The 20,255-nt window shown below is 55.7% G+C and overlaps 2 protein-coding genes and 2 long non-coding RNA genes across 4 annotated transcripts; 2 read left to right on the top strand and 2 right to left on the bottom strand.

Moving 5' to 3' along the window:
• Positions 1-1,883: 1,883 nt before the first annotated feature.
• On the bottom strand, positions 1,884-2,946 carry LOC107323909. Its single transcript, XR_001559368.2, has 2 exons — positions 2,855-2,946; positions 1,884-2,765 (listed from the first exon to the last, which is right to left on the bottom strand). It is a non-coding gene; the product is annotated as an uncharacterized LOC107323909 (long non-coding RNA).
• Positions 2,947-3,233: 287 nt separating this feature from the next.
• On the bottom strand, positions 3,234-12,429 carry ZDHHC18 (zinc finger DHHC-type palmitoyltransferase 18). The gene is made up of 8 exons (XM_015883422.2): positions 12,131-12,429; positions 11,367-11,527; positions 9,651-9,800; positions 8,342-8,479; positions 7,810-7,858; positions 7,254-7,356; positions 5,746-5,855; positions 3,234-5,091 (listed from the first exon to the last, which is right to left on the bottom strand). The coding sequence occupies exons 1-8, from the start codon at positions 12,373-12,375 to the stop codon at positions 4,974-4,976; spliced, it is 1,074 nt and encodes a 357-aa protein (XP_015738908.1). The 5' UTR covers positions 12,376-12,429; the 3' UTR covers positions 3,234-4,973.
• LOC116654350 lies at positions 5,855-11,155 on the top strand. The gene is made up of 3 exons (XR_004309541.1): positions 5,855-7,356; positions 7,414-7,415; positions 11,145-11,155. It is a non-coding gene; the product is annotated as an uncharacterized LOC116654350 (long non-coding RNA).
• A 2,035-nt stretch (positions 12,430-14,464) lies between the features above and the next one.
• Positions 14,465-20,115, top strand: LOC107323905 (complement C2-like). Its single transcript, XM_015883417.2, has 16 exons — positions 14,465-14,609; positions 14,847-15,032; positions 15,458-15,631; positions 15,894-15,989; positions 16,115-16,251; positions 16,446-16,584; positions 16,659-16,805; positions 16,880-16,969; positions 17,698-17,918; positions 18,291-18,402; positions 18,530-18,680; positions 18,768-18,844; positions 19,150-19,241; positions 19,380-19,515; positions 19,645-19,694; positions 19,804-20,115. Exons 1-16 carry the CDS (start codon positions 14,465-14,467, stop codon positions 19,987-19,989), a joined length of 2,139 nt encoding a protein of 712 aa, XP_015738903.1. The 3' UTR covers positions 19,990-20,115.
• The last annotated feature ends 140 nt before the right edge of the window (positions 20,116-20,255 follow it).

Here is a 20,255-nt window from a genome sequence, read left to right as displayed (position 1 = left end):
TCCTCCCCGCAGAGCCCGCCCTTAAAAAGCAAATTGCCGTGAGTCATCATGCCCCGAGGCACAGGGTGATGGGGAAGGGGTGAGCGGGTGGCACCCACCCTGCCCTGGATCAGGTGGGTGCCGGGAGGGAGAGGATGTGTTCAGGGAGTTCATGGTGAGCCCCCCCTGTGTCAATGGGATGTCCCACTGGATCAATGGAGAAGTCTGGATCAATGGGACATCCTATGTCAGTGGGAGACTCTGAAACAATGGAGGAGGGAAGATCAACTGGGGACCCCGGATCAATGGGAAACCCCAAATGAATGGGAGACCTAGAATCAGTGGGGACTCCAGATCAGTGGGGGAGCCTGAACCAGTGGGAGAGCCTGGATCAATGGGATACCCAGACCCACGGGAGACCTGGAATCAGTGGGATCCCGAAATCAATGGGAAACCCCAAATACTTGGAAGACTTGGGATCAGTCAATGGGATCCCCAGATCAATGGGGGACCCTGAGTTAATGGGGGAAACCGGATCAATGGGGGACCCCAAATAAATGGGAGACCAGGAATCAATGGAGATCCCAGATCAATGGGGGACCATGGACCAATGGGGGAACCCTTCCCCATCTGCCAGGAGTGCTCAGAACAGGGAGCAGTGGGGTCGTCACATTGGGGTGAAGCAGGAAAGCGGCAGCACCCAGTGCCCCCATCCCAACCACCCTTAGAGAAACAGCACGGGGAATAAACCTGGCTGTAAAAATGGTCTCCTCCCCAAAAATCCCATCGCTGTCATTTTTATATGATGATTAACTTGTCGGTGATTGCAAGGGCTTGAAGGGCTGGTATTTATTCCCACTGGTGGGGAAATCGAGGCAGGAGGAGCAGCACGTTACCCCAGCACTGCTGCAGGGATCAGGGCCAGGATTGGGATTGGGGCATTCCCAACTCCTCCACCCTGCCTGCTCAGGGGGAATTGCCCTGGCACTTGCAAGTACTCAACCCCAACCCCCCCATTGAACCATCATTGGACATCCCCAAACCCAAGGCAGCTCCACACCCACAAACCCCACTGGATCCCCATTAAGGCTTCTCCACCACCCATCCCCATGTCCCCCACCCTCTCCGCTCATCCCACCGGGGCTCTTTTCTCTCCCTTTACGCTGTACTGGAAGAATTGGGATTATTATTCCTTCTTTTTTGTCAGTCTCATTTTGATTCGAGTTCTGCCCAGCAGCGCTGGCGGCCCCGATTAGGATCTGAGCTCGGCGTTGCGCTGCAGTTTCGCTCTCAGCCTGTTCCCACACGCCGGCACAGGGCAGGGTGCGGCGGGCAGCACGTGGGGATGGAGCCAAGGGCTTCACCAGCGCTGTGCCAGCACCCTCAGCCCCATCCCTGACATCCTCTCCCCATTGGGGTTGCTCAGGGCTGGCAGCTCTTGGTCCCAAGCTTATGCGGTCCCAGTCCCCATCCAGCCACATGGTGGGGGCTGTTGAGTTTGGGGCTCAAAGTGGACCCCCCGTGAGCACTGCTCGACCTCATGGATGCACAGGGGCTGTGGTTTTGAACAGAATGCACTTCTGCCCCCTACCCCATAGGAGAGACCACAAATGGGGCTGTGTATGGGGGCAGGTCCCCCCCAGGGCACAGCATGGAGCTCGTGGGTTTGGGTGCTGCCAGAAGCACCGAGCTGCTGCCAAATGTTGGTGGCAAAGAGCTGAGCAGGAGCTGCAGAAATATTCTGCTCTACTGGTTTTGGTGTGAGTTAAGGGGGGGTGAAGGAAGAGCCCCAGCTCTGTGCCCTGCTGGGGAGGGGTCAATGGCCACCCACCACCCTCAGAGCACCCATGAACTCACACAGCTGCAGTGAGGGATGTGGGATGGAGCCCAGCACCACACGGACAGACAGGAAATGGGAAAATCTTTATTTTGTTACAAAAGTAAAAGGCAGAATCCTACCAGGCTCAAAGCCCTTTGCACAGGGGGAAGGGGCCCATCCCCTCCATCAGAGCCCCATAGCGATGGACCGGGGGGTGGGAAGCTCATGGGGAGGGTGAGCGTTGACCGTGCACCATCCTATGGGGTCGAGTGGGATGCAGTGGGCAACACGCTGCTGGCTTAATCCCAAACCCCCCCAGGTAGGGCTGGATGCTGGGAGCCCTGGCTCAGTACGTGGCTCTTCCCCATGGTGGGGGGGAGGAAGGAGGAACGCAGTATTGCACTCGGGAGGGAAGCTGTATGGCTTTTTGGCCCCTGCTGTGGGTGGGGGGCTCAGAAAGGCTTTGGCTTGCACACGGCTGCTCTCCCCCCTCTCTCACAGCAGGAAGGGGGAAGGCACAGCGCTGCGGAGCAGAGGCACGGGCGGTGCTGATGGCTGTCATCGTTGGGGGGTTCGTGGGGTCCTGGCTTCCCTGGGGTGCTCCAAGAGGGGCAGAGGGGCTGCCGACCTGCGGAGCTCCGTGCTGCCCTAAGCACACTGCACAGCCCCAGGAGAAGGGAAGGAGGAGAAAGAACTCACCTCGATGACAGACATATCGAAAGACAAATGTCACATTACACACAGGGAAACTGAGGCACAAAGGGATGGAGGTGAGGGATGGAATCACAACACGTTCCCAGCTCAGTCAGCCAACATCCCTACACCGTGCAGGACAACACTGCAGACAGCACGGGGCTGGGCTGACCCTCAATTCAGCTCCATCTCACAGCACTGGGGGGTTGGAAGCAGCCTGCCGTGCTCAGCCAGGCTGCAGGAAGGCAGTGGGAGCATGCAGGTCTCAGCACAGCTGGAAGGTGATGGAGGGCTTCAAGGGCAGAGCCAGACATGCAACGGGGATGAGATGGGCTGAAGGAGGAGAAGGAAGCACTTTCTTACCAGTCAGCCCCCAGAATGCAGGGCCAGGGGCAGAGAATAGGGCACATCCCATCAAGCTGTGCAGGAAACAGCGAAGTCCTGGCAGGCATCCTCCTGGGGAAGACACCAGAGTTACGCGCCGCACCACCAGCGGGCACAGGGTGTGTGAGCTGTGATGGATGGAGTGTGGGGCTCCATGCAGAACTGCACCAGCAGGGTGACACCCGGCCCTGCCCTGAGACCTGCAGGCAACCCCCCCAGCTTCAACAGGTGCTCAATGCCCACCCCCTTATGCAGCCCCATCCTGGGGGAGGGCTTCCAGACGAGCCTTGTGACTAACGCCCCATCCAACGTCAACATCCTCTTTTGTCTTAAAGGAATAAAATAATAATCCAAGCAATTAACTCTTTAAAAATAGAATTTTATTACAACGAGTAATCAAGGAAACTGGTTTCAATAAGAACAGGAAGGAGCCTGGGCCCCGCTGACACCCTGCAAGCTGCTCTCCCAGCCCCAGGCCCTCCATTTCAGCCCTTGCTGGCGGGGACAAACCCCTGGCACAGCTGTGGGGACACAGAGGCACAGCAGCCTCTCTGGATGCCAAGGTGGGTTTTAGGCTTAAAGGCTGAAGGACGCAGCCCATGGGATGGCACGGAGCCACGCTGCTCCCATAGCGCTCAGCGAGGGCCATCTGCTGGGATGCAGCAGAAATGGAGCAGCTGCCACGCTCTCACCTGAGCCCATGGAGCCAACCGGGCTCTTTGCAGAGGGGAAGGCAAGCTGGTGGCCATGGCACAGTCACACAGCACAGCCCTGACTAACTCAGCAGGACGGGCTGCCCCCCCCCAGGCTGAAACCCCTGCCTGCAGCTCCCAAGGAACCCAACACAAAGCCCTGCAAGGCTCCTCCCTGGTGCTAACATGCACAACGCTACCTACGTCGAATATAAAAACATTACATAGAAAAAAATATCTACAAATTGTGCAAAATTATCCAGCAGCTTTTAGTAACGCGATTCAAGTATTGCTAACAAGGTCTGTGACTCTCCTTCTAACTGCTCCTGTCAGCAACATGCAGAGCTGGGAGCACAGCCTGGCTCACCCACATCTCCATGGGCTGGGAATGATGCACCAAGGCACACAGGGATCACTCTGAGTTCTCTGCTGGCCCAAAACCCAAAGCAATGTGAGGCTGCCAGAGATCAGAACCTGCTTGCTGTCCCCTCTATGTAACCACCTGGGGAAGGCACGGCCCTTGGGAAGTCACCACTTTCCTGCAGCCTTCCATTCTCCTACATGACAAATGCAGCCAGGCTTCCCTGGCAAGTTAAGGATCCCAAATCTCACAGCTGGAGCTTCTCACAAGGAGAGCTGCAGGATGGTGGATGTGTTTCTTCCTCCTCACTTCAAGAGTCCTCCCAGCTTGTGCCCTTGCTGCAGAGCTTTGTCCTACAGCCACAGCCAGCATGCCAAGATCTCCCCAGCACTCCCCCACTGAGCAGACAGAACACAGGGCCAGCAGCAGCCTGGATGCCCAACCAGCTCCCACAGCTGCACAACCACAACTCAGCAAGGCACAGCAGCTGCTGGAAAAGAAAAGCCACTCTGGCAACGGGTCAAACTGAATACCTGGCCACTAAGACACACAACAACCCCTCTGCTTTGGCATGGAGGAACAAGAAGCGTTCATGGATACAGCAGGGGCACCAGGGAGCTTCCACCTGCACCAGCCCAGCAGATAAGGCTCAGCAGCACAGCTCCAAGCAGGATCCCTCCATCAGCCCCATCCTCAGCCCCTCATCACCCCACGCAGGGTGAGAGCAAAGCTCCAGGCTCAGGGCTCTCCCCAGCCCCATTTTGATTCCCTGCAGGAGGGATCCCTGCTTCCTGGCACCAGGCAGCCCTGGGGTCTTGCATCAGTCGGAAGTCCAGGCAGGTGACATCACAGTGAAAGGAAGAAACAAAACCAATAAATAAATAATAACAATAAAAAAAAAAAAGGCAACGTATGGCTCGAGCGAGTCTTTGGCAGCTCTGCATCACAAGGCTGTCCTGCCTGAGGCCAGGGAGATGGTGAGAAGGGAAGGTACTGCTGGAGATAGGCGCAGGCATGGCAGGCACTGGGCTACATCCCGGCACCGCTATGGCACGCCTCCTACCATGCTGGTGTCAGGTTTGGCTCCAAAGGAAGGGATTTCGCTCTTTGGACTGGCCGGCGTCCCCACATCTGGCTGGATGAAGCCTCTTCTGTCTATCAAACTGGAAAACAAAAGGGAAAAGATACAAGGGGAGGAGGGTTAGGATGCAGGACATGGAGACCGGACACATGGCCACCGAACCAAACAGGTTTTAGCGATGGTTTCTGCAGACCCTCTGCTGGCCTGGCCTGGAAACCAACCCTGACCATAAAACCAAAACCTTCCTGACATGCAGATAGCTCTGTTGTTAAAACAGCTGACTGCCCATAGGAGACCTCCCACAGCTCCCTGCCCACCACACAGCCCACAGTGAAAGGTCTGGGTTGCCACAAAGCCAAGTGGGAGCTGCGGAAGGACTTTATAACAGGAATATAAACTAAACGTGGAAAGAATCCAGGTGAAACGCTGCTCTGCAGCCTCCCAGCACGCAGCTCAGCTCCCTGAAGCCACATTTAGCACTGCTGAACGGCAATGCTGGCATTTCAGCACCTCTGAGGTCAATGAAGAGCAGTGGGTAATGCAGGGAGCAATGCAGAGCTGCAAAGCACGCAGCCTAACTCTGCACCAGTGCACCCTCTGGTGACAGAGCAGTGAAAGCAGCTGCTTGCAGCTCTGCAGACCAATATTAACAGCTATTCTGGAGAATTGGGTGGGATGCTGCCATGCATTCTGGGTCATCTGAGTGTTGGGTGCAGCAGAGGTGAAAGGCTCTCACCTGGGATGGAATGGTCCACACAGCACCGCACAGCAGTTTGTGAGGATACTTTTATGGCTGTAAGGATTGGCAAACTCCGAGCCCCTCTTATTTGACCAGGAACCTTTGATCTGAAAGGAAAGGACACAGTACAAATTAAGGTAGGAAAGAGGTGATGGAAGGTAATGGAGCGATGGGGGGCTTGGTTCAAATCCTCGCTCAGGAGGTGGGAGGTTGGGTTTAATGCAAACCTCGTCCTCTGTGTGATGAGCAGCAAGGCAGCATGAAGGCAGTGTGCTGCTCCTGCCTCTGCCTGGGCTCAGCCTTGCAATCAGAAGCTCCAGAGCAGAGCTTTAAGCTGTGCACCATCAGTGCCACCCCCTTATTCTTTGCTAGGCTGAAAGCTCTTCAGAGCCGCGCTCTGCCTAACGGTTCCTCTCATGCTCCAGAGGTTAAACAAACAGCAAGGGGACTTGCAGCCCATTCTACAACAGGAGGAAACAATCTCATGTCCCCACCCCGAGCAGCTGTCACAAGGACTCACAAGGTTATGAAACTCGGGGCACATTCAGCGTAGGCACACGCAGGTGGGCAGATGCAACACCCAGCCTTGGGCCCCCGGCTGCACTGAACCATTTACCACCCCATTTCCTCCTTCTGTTTTTACTCCCCCCCCACCAGATGCAGCACATGACTGGGACGTGGGCAGCACAGCTGGAGGAGCCACGTGCTTTGGGCTTGGTGCTGGCAGGGCTGGGGTGTGACAGCCTGGTGCAGTCCTGCCAACTCAGCTAACAAAATGGGGAAGAAATAAAGGGAGGAGGAAACAAAGAAGAAAGAAAAAAGGGATGCAAACCTGCTGGGATGCAATGCTGGAAGCTTCCAGCAAGGATTACAGGTACTTCTGGTCAGAAGGGTGAATTCTGATTCCTTCTGAGGATCAGACAAATCCTGCTTTTCCATACAATCTGCCCTTCTCAGGGCACTGGCTCAGCCCTTTGAGTCTGCACCACCCCAGCCTTTAAGGTACACCTCCTCAGAAGACATCTGTGTATTTTTTTGCTTATTAGACACGAGGAACTAATAGAGACAAAGGGACTCGCCCAGGGTCTCTCAGGAAACCTGTGGTTAGACAGGATGCCAAATTAAGATCACCCATGTCCCAAATGACACCCAAATCTCAGGGGCCTGCTTTTATAACCACTGAACTCCTCATTTTAAGTAAAGCCACATACTGAAAGGTAAAAAAAAAACCCCACACATGTGACCCTTCTGATGTTTCAGTGCCTTCCAGCCTGACGCCAATGCTGTCCTCCCCCCATGATGCTGCGTGCTGTTGTTCCCCTGCTCAGCTCCCCAAATAGGGAGCAAAGCTGTTTCTTCCTCAGTGGATTATGGCAGAATGTCTCACCCAGGTCCTGCACTACAGCCAGGGGATCCTGGGGATCCTCACCTCTACTGAGAGAGCAGCAGGGCTGGCAGCCCCCTGGCAGCTTTTGGGGTGAAAGGATGAGGGTTTGGCTACTCACGTCTTCATTCGTGGTCAGGTTTGAGGCAACTAAATAAGTGTGAAAACCTGAGAGGCCCACAATGGACCATACGGAGAAAAAGCACACCACAGCTTCCAGCACAGTAATTGAATGTCAAGGAATTCTCAGGAAACAAAGTCATCCTGCAAGGAGACGCAAGCTGTTTTGGGGAGGTACTCACAGTTAAGACCACACCAACTGGGCTATAAAAGCACCCCAGCTACCTCTCCATCCTCATGCCATTCTGTGGGCATCCAAAGCACAACTTTCTCTTCCCACAGAGCCTTGCAAGCTGGGAATCAAGTTTGCTACCCAACTTTAGTCCCTGGCAATGAACTAGAAGTGGGAGGAGAGATGTAACCAAACTGGTGATGCCATCAGGCTGCGAGTGCCTGACACCTGTCTGCCCCAACCTGGCACCTGGGGACTGAATTAAACCATGGTAAATACATCAGGCCACCCCTACAAAGAGCCAGCTTCTCTTCTATGTTACAGAATTAACTGTTGCTGCACCAGTGCCCAACTGTCCAAGCAGTTGTTGGCATCAAAAGGATATCTTGCAGGTGTTGTCTTCAGAGTGGTGAGGAATCCATCTCTCTGAGAGCCTGCAAAGCAAATAGGACAAAGAACCACATTCCATCAGCCAGCCTCACAGCTCCAGACAACACTTCACTCCCCAGCACACAACCAGAGGGATCTGTTTGGCTGCCCAAAAACACCCACAGGCTGCAACTGTGCAGAGATGTCAGCAAGTGCAAGTCCAGGAGATTTAGAGCTAAAAGAAAGGTCACCTCCCCAGCAGGACTAAGGGAAGACGTTCTCAAAGCCCACCCATTTGAGATAGCACCAAAGGCATTTGCTCTGGAGGGGGATATTTATGTCACCAGCTCTCAAGGTTTCTCTGCAGAGAGAACAGAGGTGGGTCTGGGCTTCCCTGCAATGTGAACCCCTGTTTATCTGGGATATCTGCACTGGGAAGCCTGGCTTAAACCCACACAGCAACTTTGTGCTGCCCCAGGGCCCCGAGCTGCTTGTCACCCAAAGCGAAGTGTGCTGCTGCTGCTGCTGCTGCTGCCAGCTGTACTTACGCAGAGTGAGGTGGGTGACAACGCAGGCGAAGATGAAGGCTGTCAGGAAGGAGAGGGAGAGGATGAAGGCGTAGAAGTAGCGGTAGTTGCGCTTCCCCACGCAGTTGCCCACCCAGGGGCAGTGATGATCAAACCTCTCTGAAACACAGGAACACAGTGAGGGCTGCTGCTGCCCTCCACTCGCTGCTGAGCCTCTGACAACCAGCTGAGAACCCACTGCGCCAAGATCAGCAGCTCTCAGCACAGCATCGTTGCTGAGAAGCTCGAAGCAAGCCCTGCAGCCAGTTCATACACCCCTTATTAAAAATCACTGAAGGTCAAAACTTTCCTATCACCAAGCACTGCAGGCTTGCAAGCCTTGTGACCGCTAACATCTCCCATTACTAAAACTGAAAGAGAGCAGGGAAAGCGTGGCAGTTTCTCCAGTACCCAGCAGCACTGGGTGTGTACACACAGCACTGCTGCTCTCCCTGTGTGTCTGTTCCCTTTGCAGAAAATAACATACAAAATTATGAAAATATGGCTCCACAATCCAAGAAACTGCCTGGGAACGCAGGGCAGGTGCAGGAAACACTCCCATCTGCTAATGAAAGGGCTGGATTGCAGACTGAAGCACTGCTGGGGGACACCAACACAAACAAAACTCTGACACTAAGTCAATGCATGCTGCTCACCCAGACTGCTCCTCTCTAAATGCTGTCCTGCCTGTGGCTGCTTTCCAGGCAGCAGATCCAGCACAAGGAGGAGCCCTGGACACCCACATCTATCCCCAGACACGACGCACATGGGAGCTTCCAAACACAACCAGAGCCTTGGGGTTCTGCTGCTCCATCTGCCCCAGTGAAGTGCAACGTGCAGCTCCAGGGCCCCATTGGGGACTACCAGGAGCCTCACTCAAGGATCGAAGCCTCTGCTCATGCTGCTGAGCCCTGCTCCACTCCTCTGCCCACTCACACTGCTCCTTGCATGGAGCCCTCGGGAGCTTTTCTTGTCTTCCTGCCCCACCACAGCCAGAGGAAACTGGCTGAGCATAGGTGAGCTACACCACAACCTGCAGCAGTTTCTGTACCACCCGAAGGGCAGAGCCTGCTGCAAACCTTGTGCTTGGTGGGGCCTTAAGCACACATCATGGAACACTGCCCTCCAAAGGAAGGAGACACAGGGCACTGGACATGCTGTGCCCTCAACCCAAGCCATTTATGTTTAAATGGGAAGAGGACAGACCTCTTTTTATCTCCCTGTATAACCCCACGTGAAAAGCAGCCACCCCTACAGCCATGGGATGTGCACTGCTGCTATCAGCACTCACCGACGCAGTTGTCGCAGACGCTGCAGTGAGAGGTGCGTGGGGGACGGAACATTTTGCAGGTGTAGCAATACTTGAGCTTCACCACGTACTTGTTGATGACCACTTCCATCGTGCGGGCTGGCAGGCGATACGTGGAGGTCCCCATGGCATCTGCAAGGGAGAGGAAGGACAGTCAGAGCAGTGCAGGGGACACACGACCACCCCAGGACCCAACTGAGGCCCTGTGGACCCCAATCCACTGCCAGGCACAACCCCATTGGCACATCCCCATCACAGAGCAGCACATCTCAGGTGCTCCATGCAAACTTCATTGATTCATGCACATCAGTAGCACAAGAGGGTTCCTCATCCTCGTGGATGTAACTGAGGATATGGAGATTTGCTGTGTGTTTCACCTGCGTGTTCTGCACTTGGAGCTGACAGCTGGAAACTCATCATCAGCTCAGCAAAACTGAGAGCTGGAAAACCTCTGTGCCATGTCTGTAATGTTGGGTTATTCGTTTGTCTTGCCCACTCTTGGAACAGCACCTTTCTCACTCTGGGGAAGGCTTTGAAAATGGAGATGAAACAGAGCAAGGTAAGAGGAAAATAAATGGATTATATTACCAGCAACAGCTGGTGCAGCAGGCAGCATCTGCAGCCAGATTACTGCTGTCAGCACTTATAAATAGAAACACAGATAACTGCTCTGGGAAGATTTTCAAGCCAGTTTTTTAGTCAAGTGCAGAATTATCGCCTCGCAACTGCCTTCAGATGGGAAATGCTCCATGTCAGCTTTGCTAAAGCATTTCTTACTGGTGGTCACACAGACTGTGGGTGCACACACCTTCCTGGGCACTGCAGCACAGCAGGCAATGGCAATGATGCAGATCAAAGCACAGAGCTGGGGGCTGAGCCCATCACATCGCCTCGTCCTCCTTATGGGGCTCAGGCTGCTCAGCCCAGCCCTCGCTATCAGCAGGATGCTTAAGCAGAGATTTATTGTGGTTTACCACAGGCAGCTCTGAAACCCACTAAAGCCTCCAGAAGGGATGGTCCCACTTGGAGTGAGTGCACAGATTAAGGGCTCAGCTCATTCTCACGTTGGCATTCCAAAGCATCCCAGTACTGGACATCCCCCAGCTGCACTTCTGCTTCCAGGTTACAAATCCACAGTGCCTTTATTTCACCCCAAGCATGGATTCCATGCCCCAGATCCATCCTGCTCTCTCATCTCCCGCTGCACAGCCCCTCCACCTTCCCAGTGCTGACCAGAGCAAGGAGTGGCAGCTCAGTGCCCATCACAGTGAGAGATGGGGCTGTGCAAAAGCACTACAGCCACGTCACAGATGGGCAACAGGGAGGAACTCAGTTAGGGCAGAACTGGCTCTTCCAAGAGAGGGAAAAGAAACCGAGGTCTGTAGGATCAGCTGGAAACCAGATCCTCAGAAATCCCAGCCCCAAATCTGAACCACGGCACAGACGATGAACGCTCTGCCTGTCTGCCTCCGTGAGTGCAGCACTGTGACTCTGAATGGGGACTTTGTGCACCCCCAGCTGCAGCACAGCTGCTGACAGCACCGCGTTCAGGATGCTGATGCCATGAGCTCCCCTTCATCTCAGCTCTGTGCTACAGGCACGCGGCTCTGCCTGGGAAAGCAACGGGGGAAGCAGAAAGGGAAGCTCTAAGCAGACAGCGTGCAGAAGCAGCCGCAGCAGAGGGCCCAGCTGTCTCACCGATGCGCTTCTCCAGGTCTGCAGCCTCACTGGGGGTGGCTCTGGGCAGGATCCCGGGGTCCCTGCAGCTGGTCTGGAGGAGGCAGCTGATGACGAAGAAGAAGAGGACGGCTGCAATGATGGGGATGGCCAGGGTCAGGTGACGGGCAAGGAAGGGGCAGCTGTGAAATGACAAGAGACATATACGTGCACTGTTACCAACCATCCCTTCAGAACCAGCTATCTTTTATGACACAGCACGCTATTAATTACACCTGGGGGGGTGGGCTGAAGCGGGGACCTCTAACACAGCAGATCACGTCCTGCAGCACAGATCCCGTCGTGCGGGGCAGACAGCCCCGTGTTTAACAACCTCTGCCTTCCTCAATCACAGCATCACTGAGCTGCAGGTACCCCCAATGGGAAGGGACCCTCGGGGGTCGCCGAGCCCGACCCCCACTCAGCTCATGTTAAGCAGGGATCGAACACAACACAAGCTTTGCCCAAAGCACAGAGGGAGAGCAGCGCTCGGTCCCGTCCGCACGGCGCTTCGGGAGGGCTCTGCCCCGAGCTCGGCTGTCGGGCACCTCGCAGCCCTCGAACAACCAGCACGGAGAGCTCTCCGAGCTCAGTGCCTCCTTCTCTTCCTCCTCCTCCTCCTCCTCTTCCTCCCCCATCCTCCTTTTCCTCCTCCGGGTCCCGGCAGCTCACGCGCAATACGGGCACGATGTCGCGCACCGCGCTCCGGGCACCGCGAGGAGGCAGCGGGGGCAGCTCGGACTCACTCGAAGGCGAAGAAGAGTCCGCTGGTGGTCAGGATGAGGCCGAGCGTGAGGGCGAACACTCCGCTGTGCCCCGCCAGCATCAGCCGCCCGCCGCAGTAGAAGCGGTTTCGGCCCGGGAACGCCTCCCATTTCCGTCGGGGCCGCTGGTTCTCGGCTGGTCGCTCCGGTGCAGCGGGCGGAGGTGAAGCGGCGGGTCCCGGAGCGGCGGCACCGGGCGGGATCTGCCGGTACTCGCAGTCCTTCATGGCGCCGCCCGGAGCCCGCAGCGCCCGGCACGGCCCCGCCCCGCCTTGCAGAGCCCCCTACCGGCCCCTACCGGACAGAGAGAGCGGCGGTGCGGGGCGGCACGGGGGGGATCTGGAGGGGGTCGCGTTGTGACCTCATGGAGCTGCAAAGAGGAGCCCTAATGGGGGAGCAACAGCTCTGAGCAAGGCCGGAGACAAGGAGAGAGCAGCTCAGTCCGGGGGGGGGACTGAAATGGAGGGTTTGGGTTTCCACCCTCCAACGAGATGGGAATGTTTCTTGTATCACCTTCCGCATAACAGTGGGAGGGAGGCACATCTCCGGCTGCTTTTCCACCTCGTCCCTTGCAGTGCAATGGGAAGGTGGGAGGAGGAGAGAGAAGTCGGGAAGATACAACCCCAGGAAAGCAAGATGTTGGGGGATAACCCCATGGGAATCGTCCTGATGCTGCTTGGGAAGAGGAACACACTGTGCTGACCAGCTCCATGTTACAATGAGTCTGTGAGCACCCATAAAGCACAGGAGACTCTTAAAGGAAGGGTCCTTGGAAGGTGAAGGTGTAATTCACATCTCTTCAGCTACTCCTGTCATCTGCACTCAATCACTGCTTAAAGGAAATCATTTATTACAACACACATCGTGTAGCAGCGTGTAGCAGGAGGAAGAAAAGGAGCTGAAGTGCCTTTTTAGTTGTTAAAAAACAAAGTAGCTCTCCAGGTTCACATTTCATTCCTCAGATGTTCATTTAAGCACAGGTAACACAACCGATTCAACTGCATGTTTGAAAGATGGAAGGAAACGTGTGTTTCAACAGCTTGTTGTATCCGTGCTGTTTATTCTTCTCTCTCATATTCTCCCATTTTATGTTGCTGTGACTCTTTCAGCGTCATCCCACCCTCACCTTAATGCAGGTAGCACCAGTTAACGAGCTGAGCCTTAAGTCATTACAAACTTGGCTGGTGTTTCTGCTTAAGGTTTATCAATCCCAAAGAACATACATGGAGACAAGTTAATATCCATCAGTTTAATAGAGGCACTCACCTCAGCAGGGGCAGCTGGCCAGCAGAATGCCCACAGCACCCCTTAGTGCTGTATTTATGGCAAGAAAGCATCATTCACAGAAGGCAGAGAGACCTGGTTACAGCTGCAGGTTGCTCACAAACCAGTTTCTTCTGCAGCCTATGTGTGTTCCCAAGCTGCCACAAGCCCTTTCTCATGGGCCAGACCCTTGTTTGGGCCTTGAGCTGTGTTTATCCACGTGGGATCTGAAATGCAAACTTACCAAGGCAAACACACACGATACAAAGGTCTCCTGGGATCAGAGGTACCTGCAGACTTTCCCCCTTTCATTTTCACATCTTGCAACAGATCCTGAAAGAGAGAGAAAAATTAAACAGGTGTTGAAGTAAAATGTTCTATAGGAAGGTGTATGTGTTGGCACTGGGAATGTCCCTGTTTTTATTATCTTTATGCTGCCATGATCTTACCCATGAATGATGCATTCATTTTAATAATGATAAGAGCTCTTGATCTCTGTTAGGGCTGGACATTGGATACCAATATGAACAAGGAAGGATAAATCTTGATGGAAAAGTGGAAAGTATCATGAATTGCCCAGCACCTGGAACCAACATGAGGCATGAAACTGTTGGTTAGGAAAAGAAAATGAAGCGGCAGCACATGCAGCCTTTCTCCAAACCTATCCTCGTGCTTATCCCCACCTATCTCCATGCTTACCCTCACCTATCTCCGTGCTTATCCCCATCTATCTCCATGTTTGATAGTTGCAGGCTGTTGGCTGGGACACACCGTGTAGCACGATCCGCTCTCAAGGCAGTTTTGCTCTATGGGGTCAGTGTTGTAACTGGGGACACTTAAAGGCGATGTGGTCAATGGGACCGGGGGTGGTGGGATGGAGTTAATGGACGGACAGTGGGGAGGGATGGAGGGAACTGGGAACAGCGAAGTGATAAGGCAGAGCTGTGAGGTCACGTGACAGGCGGCGATAAGGCCTTAATGGGCGGCCCTTCCCTTTGCCCCTCCCCCCCCCGTTATCCCCGCCGTTCCCCCCCCCAGCCCCCATTCCCGGCCATGGCTCCGCTGCTGCTGCTGCTCCTCTCGGTGCTCCCGGTGCCGCTCCCCTCCTCCCCCCGCTGCTCCCCGCGGTGCCCGCCCGGTTCTTACCCGCACCCAACAGGCCGCACCCGGCAACGCTGCGAGCCCGTCCGGTGCCGAGGTGCGAAATAGGTTGCGGGCGTCCCACTTCCGGGTTTAATCCGGGTAATTTCCGGGCTAGGCAGGAAGTAGGTGCGCTTCTAATAGGGATCGGGTAGGAAACAGCAATGATAAAAATAATTGACCTGCTTTTGGGGTTCCGCGCAAGGGGGCATTTCCAAAGGAGTCCGTTGGAAATGGGGTCCGGGGGGAAACAAACCCCGGGGTGGGTTCATGGCCGCCCCTCGTTCCCCCCCAGCTCTCCGCTGTCCCGCTCCGCTCTCGTTCCCTCACGGCACCGTGGAGCCGCGTCTCCCCTCATACCCCAACGGCAGCGCCCTCCGCTTCGAGTGCGACGACGGCTTCGTGCTACGAGGGGCCGCGGAGCTGCAGTGCAGAGCAGGGGGTGTATGGAGCGGATCCCCCCCCGTGTGCGACGATGGCGGTGAGTGAAGACCTAAAACCCATCATAAAAGGCCCGAAATCACTCTAAAAGGCCCCCAAAACTACGGGAAATGCCCTAAAATTCTTTGGTGGGGGGGGGACAGAGTATCGGTGGGAGACTAAAATCCCTCTTAGAGACCCCAGAAATCTTCCTTGTGGTCCCCATAGCCCTTAGAGCCTTCAGAATCCCGCTTATATGCCCAAAGGATGATGGGGTTGGAGGGTCCTTATGGGGCTGAGGGGGTAAGGAACATGGGGGAAAGGATAAATAGCTGAGGGGGGTTGGGGCTATGGGGTGGGTCAAGAGTCCCTATGGGCTTTAGGGGGTGGAAGACAGGAGTTAGATGGGGGGATCCCTATGAGGTGCGTGGGTCCCTTGAGGAGCGGGGTCAAGGGCTCCATATTTCCTACTGATTCTCCCCCTAGAAGGTGACTGTCCCCCCCCTGTGACACCAGCGGGGGGGGTGACAACAGGAGGGGGACGGCACCATGGGGCCGAGGTGGGGGTGCGCTGTGGGGCAGGACTGCAGCTACTGGGACCTCCCCGACGACACTGCATGGAGACAGGGAGGTGGTCTGGGCCTGAGCCCACCTGCCGCCGTGAGTGACACTGTGTCCCCATGTCCCCATATTGTATCCATATCCCCAAATACCCCCATGTTCCCCCAAATCTCCATGTCCCTATGTGCTGTATCCCCATGTGCCATAACCCCGCATACCTAAATATCCTCATATTGTTCCCTTTTTCCTGTGTTCTCAGGTCCACATGTGTCCCCATGTTCCTAAAGTCCCCAAATGTCTGCATGTCCCCCACTGTCCCCATATCTCCACATCTCCCTGATGTCCCCAAATGTCCCCACAGACCCCTACTCCTACGACCTCCCTGAGGACATCAGCAGTGGCCTCGGCTCTTCCTTCACCTCCATCCTGGAGCTGGCGGGTGCCCGTGCTGACAGTGGTGAGCTGGGGGACACTGTGATGACATCATGGTGACACCATCACAATGACATCATGGTGACATCATCACAATGACATCACGGTGACACCATCACAATGACATCATGGTGACATCTGTGGTGACAGACACGTCCCTGGGGCGCCGCATCATACTGAGCCGCAATGGGTCCCTCCATGTCTACGTGCTTCTGGATGCGTCTGGCAGTGTCCAACAGGACAACTTTGAGCTCTTCAGACAGAGCGCGGTGACCATCGTGGATAGGGTGCGAGGGGACGACAGGGTGGGACACACTCGTTGGGAGAACATGGAGAGATGAGGAGAGGGTTTTAGACCACAGGGTGAGGTTGAGACCATGAAACTACGATGAGATGAGCTGGGACCGAGGAGGTAGGTCCCAGATATTGGGGGTCTAGAATGGGTTCCCTGAGCTGTCCCCATCTCCCTGTTGCCCCACAGCTCAGCAGCTTCGAGGTGCCCCTCAGGTTTGCCATCGTCTCCTTCGCCACCCACACGCATGTCATCGTATCCACCACTGAAGATGACTCTTATGATGCTGATGAAGTCATTGCACGCTTGGAGGCCATGAAGTTTGGTTGTACGTCCCCAAAGTGGGCAACCCCAAAGCTGGGAATGCATTGAGGACACAATAACATGATTTTGTCCCTTTAGTGCACGGGAACGCAACGGGGACCAACATGTATGAGGCGCTGTTGGAGGTCTACCACATGATCCTCTTCCAAAAGGAGCGGTCAATGCGTGACGGCCAACCCAATGTGTGGAAGGACACACGGCATGTCGTCATCCTGCTGACAGATGGTGGGGACAATGTGGGGACAGTGCTTGGGTGGATGCTGTGGGGCTGGGCTGAGCTCCATCACGCTGCTCCATAGGGAGGTTCAACGTTGGCAGACATCCCCGGGACGCAGTGGCCAAGATTGAGGACGTGCTGGAGATCAAAGAGGACCGCGAGGAGTTCTTGGGTGGGTGTGTGGGGACAGCAGCAGGGAAATGGGGACGCTGAGGTTGGCTTTGGAGATCTCTGAAGTGAATGTGAGGATCTCAGTTGGGGTTTTGAGAACATCTGAGGTAGCACTGGGCACCTTCAAGGTGGTTTGGGGGACCTCAGAGGTGGACTGGGGAGATCATTGGGGCCATGTGGACACCAATGGGAACAGAGGGGGTGTGGGGACATCGAGATAGGCTTCTGGAACCTTGGGAGTGGCTTTGGAGCTCAGGAATAGGGTTAAAGTGTCCTCAGTGGTTCTGGGGACCTGAGTTGGGTTTTGGGCATCTGGAGGCCACCCTGTCTCCACATCCCTGCCCCCAGCGTCCCTTTGCCCTGGCCACTATTTGCTGTTGCTCCAGCAGTGGGGTCAATACCCTGGATTTCCTCCTATCCCCAGGGGCAGTGCCCCATTCAGTGTCTCTCACCCTGTCCCCATGATCAGACCCCATGGCAGATGGCCCAAACCCCATTCTAGGGACCCTTACCCAATTTGGTGCCCTGACCTCTGTTCTGTGCACCCCAAGCCCTGTTTTAGGTGCTCACAACCCTATTTTTGGTGCTCCAGTGTCCATGTGAGACATCCAGACCCCACTTCTGATAACTTCAGCCACCTTCAGTGCCCTCAATCCCAACTCAGGTCCTCCAAACCCCACTCCAGGTGCCCCCCACCCCCTTTCTCACCCTCTGACCCCTCACCCCCAGACATCTATGCTTTTGGGGTGGGGACCCTGGAGGTGGACATGGCTGAGCTGGAGGCAGTGGCCTCACACCGCCGGGATGAGCGCCATGCCTTCAAGCTGGCAGATGCGTCGGCACTACGCCAGGCACTGGAGGGAGCGTTGGCTGCCACTGGCATTGGGGACCTCTGTGGTGTCATCATCCCTGCTGGCAACACCCGGCCACCGTGGCATGTTGTTCTGAGGGTGGGCACTGAGGAGGATCTGTTGGGGTTGGAGATGATCCACTGGGGGTGATTGAGGATGGAGGGGAACACTTTTGGTACCATCTTGGATGGGGGATCCTTTGGGGAGTGCTGGGTGTCAAAGGAATATTTACTGGGGATTCACTGGGGATGGAAAGGGGAACCATTGGGGATTGAGGGATCCATTGAAGATGGGGGGGATCTATTGGGGAGGGTCCATTATGGATCACTGGGGATCCCTTAGGGACTGGGGGGAAGTCACGGAGGATCATTGGGGTTGGAGGAGTCCATTGGGGATGGGAGGACCCAGTGGGGACAAGGGATTCCAATGCAGACCCTGTGTTCTTGCACCTCCCCCCCGGTTCTCCCCCAGACTGGAGTGCAGCAGCGTTGTGCAGGGACCCTTCTGGGGGGCCGCTGGGTGCTGACGGCTGCACACTGCTTCCTGGGGGGTGAGAGCCCCCACGACTGGAACGCTGAGCTGGGTAAGGCCCCAACATTGGGGACTCCCTCATCCTGATCCCACCACCCCCACCCCACTGGGACCCCAAAATCCAGGACCTCTCCACTCCATTGGGACTCCTCCAATTCCCATTTCTGGGGGGTCTGCAGCAGGGGGTCAAGAGGTTTCCATCCGGGGGTGGAAACTCCATGAGGACTTTGACATCCGGGGAAAGGCAGCACAGGGAGTGCCTGAATTCTATGACTATGATGTGGCCCTGGTGGAGCTGGAGAAGGAGGTGGGAGACACAGGGGCCCCCAGGTGAGTGGGACAGTGGGATGTGGGGGGTGGGATGGTGTTGACAGGGTCCTGACCCCCCTAAGAAATCTAATTCCCTCCCCAAAAAAGGCGCATCTGCATTCCCTGCACTGAGGATGCAAACAGAGCTTTGAGAATGGCACCAGGGACCACATGCCAGAAGCAAGGTGGGGGCACCCCATCATCCCTACATTCTCACCTCCATGTGTCCCTATACCTCCGTTCTCACATTGTCCAAGTGTCACAATGTCTCATATCCCTGTGTCTGTATTCCCCCCCCCCCCCAATTTTGTCACCATATCTCCCCATTCCTACATCCCTATTTCCCCATCTCCACATTGCCCCTAAAAGCCCCCATTTTGTCCCCATGTCCCCAAATGTCATAATGCCCCATATCCCTGTTTCACCATTCCCATGTCCCCATAACCCCATGCATCCCCATATTATCTTCATGTCCCCAAATGTCCTACAGAGATGGAGCTGATGGGCCACACTCGTGTCCCCGCCGAGTTTGTGTCGCTGGAGGGCAGGAGGTTGAGCGTCAGGATCAAGGAGCAGGAAGAGGTGTGGGGCTGCCCCAAGGCGCAGCTCTACCCCATAGTGGGACCCACAGCCCCACACACCCGCCACAACAAGGAAGAGTCCCAGCAGGGCTCTGCCCCACAGCTGCTCTCTGCCCCATAGCTGCTCTCTGCCCCACAGCGTGCCTCCTGCCTGGGGGGTGCAGTGCAGCCTGGGATGCCCCACGCCAACACCTCTGTGAAGGATGTGGTGACAGAACGGTTCCTGTGCAGTGGGCAGGAGAGTGGTGGTGAGCGTGAGGACGCGGCCTGCAAAGGTGTGTGCCCCAAATATCCCCATCCCCACATTCCCATACCCCCATATTGTCCCCACATTCACTCGTCTTTACATCCAAGTCCCCATGTCACTGTACTATCCTCATATCCCCATACCCCAATGTCCCCAGGTGAATCTGGGGGTTCTCTCTTTGTGGAGCGCCGTCACCGTTTCCTCCAGGTGAGTGCTATATGGGGGGGGTCCCTAACTTCCCCTACCCCGACCCCCCCCCCCCCCCCCCCCACACACACAACTATTTAGGGGTTCCCCAAACTCCCCCTTCCTGCAGGTTGGGGTCCTGAGCTGGGGCACCTTCAATCCATGCCACAGGGGGGGCCGCAATGCCGAGGGGGAGCTGATCCGTGCCCCAGCCCCCCCCGGCCACCACCCCCGGGATTTTGCCATCAGCCTATTCCGCATTCAGCCCTGGTTACGGCGGCACCTGGGGGGGGTCCTGCGCTTCACCCCCCTTTGACTCCCCATCACGGTGGGGACTCCCCCCAAGGGTACTCCTCATTGGACTCCTATAGGAGCTCAATGGGACCCCCACACCCTGTTCTGTACCCCCCTAATAAAGTGCCCCACTAACACTGTGAACTTCCATGAGTGGTGAGATTGAATACTGGGGACGTATAGGGTGGTGGGGACTTTTGGTGGAGCTCATTAAGGGAGGGAGGGGGAGAACTGGGGGGGAAGACTGTGTTCAACCACTCCCATTTCCCATAACTTGCCCAGAAGTGA

This window comes from Coturnix japonica, chromosome 23, assembly GCF_001577835.2.
Source record: "Coturnix japonica isolate 7356 chromosome 23, Coturnix japonica 2.1, whole genome shotgun sequence".
NCBI lineage: Eukaryota > Metazoa > Chordata > Aves > Galliformes > Phasianidae > Coturnix > Coturnix japonica.
Note: the sequence above shows the minus strand (reverse complement) of the source record. Positions and strands in the feature narration are given on the sequence as shown.